The sequence below is a fragment of the Mizuhopecten yessoensis genome, unplaced genomic scaffold (assembly GCF_002113885.1).
Source record: "Mizuhopecten yessoensis strain PY_sf001 unplaced genomic scaffold, ASM211388v2 scaffold8421, whole genome shotgun sequence".
Taxonomy (NCBI): Eukaryota; Metazoa; Mollusca; class Bivalvia; order Pectinida; family Pectinidae; genus Mizuhopecten; species Mizuhopecten yessoensis.
In genome coordinates, this window is record NW_018407539.1 from 353,772 (window position 1) to 357,930 (window position 4,159).

General features: G+C 36.9%; 1 protein-coding gene across 4 annotated transcripts in view; it reads right to left on the minus strand.

Annotated features, from left to right (window-relative positions):
• Positions 1-1,057: 1,057 nt before the first annotated feature.
• The window catches only part of LOC110455919 (phosphatidylinositol 4-kinase type 2-beta-like), a 24,406-nt gene continuing 21,304 nt past the window's right edge, over positions 1,058-4,159 (minus strand). For all 4 annotated transcript variants that reach the window (XM_021506353.1, XM_021506355.1, XM_021506356.1 and 1 more), the window contains 3 exons: positions 3,447-3,580; positions 2,659-2,718; positions 1,058-2,325 (listed from right to left, as the gene is read on the minus strand). In XM_021506353.1, the coding sequence (XP_021362028.1) occupies positions 2,155-2,325; positions 2,659-2,718; positions 3,447-3,580 (365 nt within the window). In that variant the 3' untranslated portion in view covers positions 1,058-2,154. The remainder of the gene's footprint in view (positions 2,326-2,658; positions 2,719-3,446; positions 3,581-4,159) is intronic.

Genomic DNA, 4,159 nt, shown 5'->3' on the forward strand with positions numbered 1-4,159 from the left:
CGTTTGAAAAGTGACGTTAGAGGGCTGATTTGAATAATTCCGTTGTGGGACTCGAAATAATGTCGGGGGGGAGTTTATTCCACTCGGGTATAGTTCGAGGGAAGAATGATGCCTTTCTGGTCTGGGTTTTTGAGTGGGGAATTTGATACGAAAACTGGTGGTTTGTGCGGGATTTTCTAACTGTAGGGATTAATCTGTCTGATTTTCGATAGCGACTTTCTGGTTTACAATGTTATGAAGCATGGTCAGACGAGCATCTCTACGTCTATCTGCTAGAGGGCGCAGCTTTAGGTGGTCCAACATTTCTGACACACTGGAGGTACGAATATTATTGGTTCATAATTTTACAATACTGATACTACAAAATTAGAAATATAATACTGACTCTACAAACACAGTTTAGCCATGTTAATTCAGCCACCACAAATTCAGTTATCCCATCATCCAGCACATGTTTATAACCAACAAATTAACCTCATTTCTTTGCAAAATAATTCCAGAAACTTTGCTTTCTGATAATCCAGTCGTTTTAGCTAGGAACGACGGTGGCTGGATTACCTACCGAGATAGATTGATAGCAATATGGTTCTAAATTGAGAAGAAAGGGCTTTATACATACAACACCTGGCAATGATTGACTAGACACATCAATGACAGATGGAAGATAATACAGTCAGCAGTTACAAGGAGACAGACGACTCATCAGAACATGGTGGAAAAAATATGTACAGAAACAAAGGCCATGTACAAGTTACCAGGCATGTCATCCTTACTCCAACATGGTAAGGACCAGTGTTTAACATCATAACATTCAGTTCTAGTCCCTGGTGTTCTAGGTATAAAACAGTATATTGTAGAGAATAAATAATACTCTTCATTAGCAATAAGCACTTAGAATGCCATCTTTTAACTTCTTGTGACAGGTTAAACCATGCTTACTCACGATTCCTACAGATTTCACTGTAGATGTTATCCATCAACTAGACACTCAGATTAATTTATCAGATGTAAAATAATGTGATAATACTGCTTTTTACAGTTAAAAGGCAAGATATGATTCAGTAGTTATGTGTGGGAGAAAAGCAATCAAACAGCCCTGTGTGATATGAGCAGATAAATATAATCTTTATTTTTTCTGAGGGCTAGACACCTTAACCCGATGGTTGAAATGTTTCTGTCTCACTCTCATGTTTGGGTAATGATTACTTTTTGTCCCACATAAGATACAAGTGGTAATTTCAAGAAAGGCAAACATTTATTTCATAAGTTCCAGTAGATTGGAGTTGCATTGTTGACGTGACGTCATGCAATCGTTATGACAGGTGTATCCCTTTTTTTTAGTAGATAGTAAGGTTTAAACCAAATTATATCCACATATCAGCTTGCCCACCAAATTAAACACTGACGTTCCCTGGGATACCAAGTCATAGAGAGACATCGCCTGGGATGTTAAATGTGAAAACAGTAATGTTTACAGGTCTATGATTTATCTCCTATCTGCCATGCTTTCCTATGTGATTCTGAGATGCCTCAACTTCAAATGAATGTTCTATTTTTTTTGACATGTGTTTCTTGTGTGAATCTGTTGTCTCAGAAAAATCCCAATTCCAAGAGTAACATGATTAAATATGGAGTCTGAGGTCCTGCAGAGAAACAGAGACAGTTTATAAACTTATTGGCTGAAGAATTGAGATATTCTGTCTCGCTCTTAAAGTTGAAGTATAGAATGATTATTTTACTCCCGTCCCTTGAAAGGTATTTCTTTGGCATGAACGAATATTTAATCTATGCCAACCACACAGCTATGTCATCTGATCATAAAAATCACTCAACCATATGCATTGTGAAGTTATAATTACAGCTGCTTTGTTTCAGGTGTGTATCTGGTCTACACTCCAGGTTGTAGACAGAGAAACCTTGTACAGAGATACTGTAAATACATGTGTCTGAGGCGGCAGAGATCACTTCCATCCTTAGGGGTGTCTTACGGCCAAATACACGATCATCACCTCTCCTGTGTCTCTTGTAATGTCTCTCTGTCTACAGGAAACATAATCACAGTCCCCGTTATTTAGAGGAGACTTCTCCGACTGTCTCCTCTGGTCTTCGTATCTAAAGTAGGAATATCTGTGTCTCTTGTAGGAGTTTCCTGCCTCAGCACCAAGAAAAGAACGGTGCTCTGTGGGAGAAGCTCTGTGTGAATGTCTCACTCTCTGTGCGAGACCGCCCATTCCCAGATTTGTTCCGTTCTACAGTAACAACAGGCATCTGTACCAGCTGTACTGGTGACTTCTTGTCCTTCAAGGCTTGTGTAAGATTAAGTATCTGTAACAAACACGCAATTCATTTAATTGCTTGTAAACCTTTAATTAAACCATTCCATAAACAATCTAACTGCTAAGAATGAAAATTACTATTTTATTTAGCCATGAATTCATGTATTATTATTTTGTTGTTTTGCTGAACAATAGGCATTAGAGCAGACATGAATTTGAGATTTTGATATTGTTTGGTTTATATATGAATATTTTTTCATGAGTGCTGTTTCTTTTATGAATCATTCATTTTGTCTATGACTACAGCCATTTTATATTGACAATGCATCTTATCATAGATCACAGAACAATGACATTATAGAATTACATCACTTAATATTACCTGGCCTCGCATCACAGACATCTGGCCGTCAAAAGTCCTTCTGTCAAAACCTTTGTCAGTCTAAAATACAACAGGTATTTAATGAGAATTACCTCTGATAATGTATTTGATGATGGTTCAGGTAACAGATAACAGATATGTGATAAGTTTAAAAATATACAACAAATCTTCTGAAATCAAAACCATTATGTACATCCTTACCATAACATACAGAAATCAAACCAAGAAACATCTTACCAAGAATACAATCAGACTGAAATGCTTGTGCACAACGACATAAGAAACCGATTATTCATGCAAAGTTCCATTGAAATCCACCTGTTAGTTAAGGAGGAGTTGCACGGACAAGTATTTCGCACAAAGGGGCATAACTCCATAAAAAGGGTTGAAATCCCAAATTAAAATGGCGGCGTACAACTACATAAGATACCAATCATTCATGCAAAGTTTCAATGAAATCCACCTGTTAGTTAAGGAGGAGTTTCCGGACAAGTTACTGCGGAAGACAGACAAGACATCCTGACATCCTGACATCCTGACTTGGTGATTCCAGTAGACACCCCCCCCCCCCTAACTTCATTGCGGGGGTATAAATATGCAATTTTACAAGATAAAACATAGTTTTACCAAATCTTAAATATTCCTTGATGTTTTTGCCTTAGCAAGTAACCTTGCAATTCCAAGTACTTGTCAAGTGAGGAAAACCCTATTATAGTGTAATCATACAACTACCTGTGACACAGCTGCAGTGAATACAATATATGACATCATAGAAAGTTTGAAGTTACCTTAAATAATTCCCAGAGGTCATCACACAGATCCTGGACGAAGTTCATGTCTGATAATTGGGGCAGGACAAGATCCCGGATCTCGTCAGAGAAGGGTACCTTCGCCTGGGGTAGCCACGCCCAATGGTAGGGATCTAGAACACAAATCTCATGTCTCAACTTCACATTTTCAATTATAAACAGACTTGAGCAAAATTTCAAACTTTATTATGTCAAAAATACATCAAATTTAACAAAGAATTTACTACACTGCATAGTACAAAACTATATGTATAACATCCTTCGTTCTTCATTCACTGATCCTTCTGGATAGTAGATTTTGCACCTAACCTACGGTTTTTAACTATTTGTTGATTATACAGGGAAAATATCTCTTATTCTGACTGATAAACTAAAACTGCACCCTAACAACATGGATAGCAATGTGGGGATAAAAATTAAACATAATTTAATTAGAAATATGCTAACCTTTGACCTTTATTTAACTGAAAGTAAATCAGCTGCCACTTTTCTGCTTTTTTGCTGTAATATAAACACTATATATACAAGAGGCCCATGGGCCTTAACGGTCACCTGATATATTTATACAGAGAGTTGATTTTGTTTTTAACATGAACAGAAATATTATTCAAAGTGACAAAAAACAATAAAACCACCTTACTCAATATCTAGCATACAGATTTCAGACTAAAAAGGATTTGAAACTAGCACCT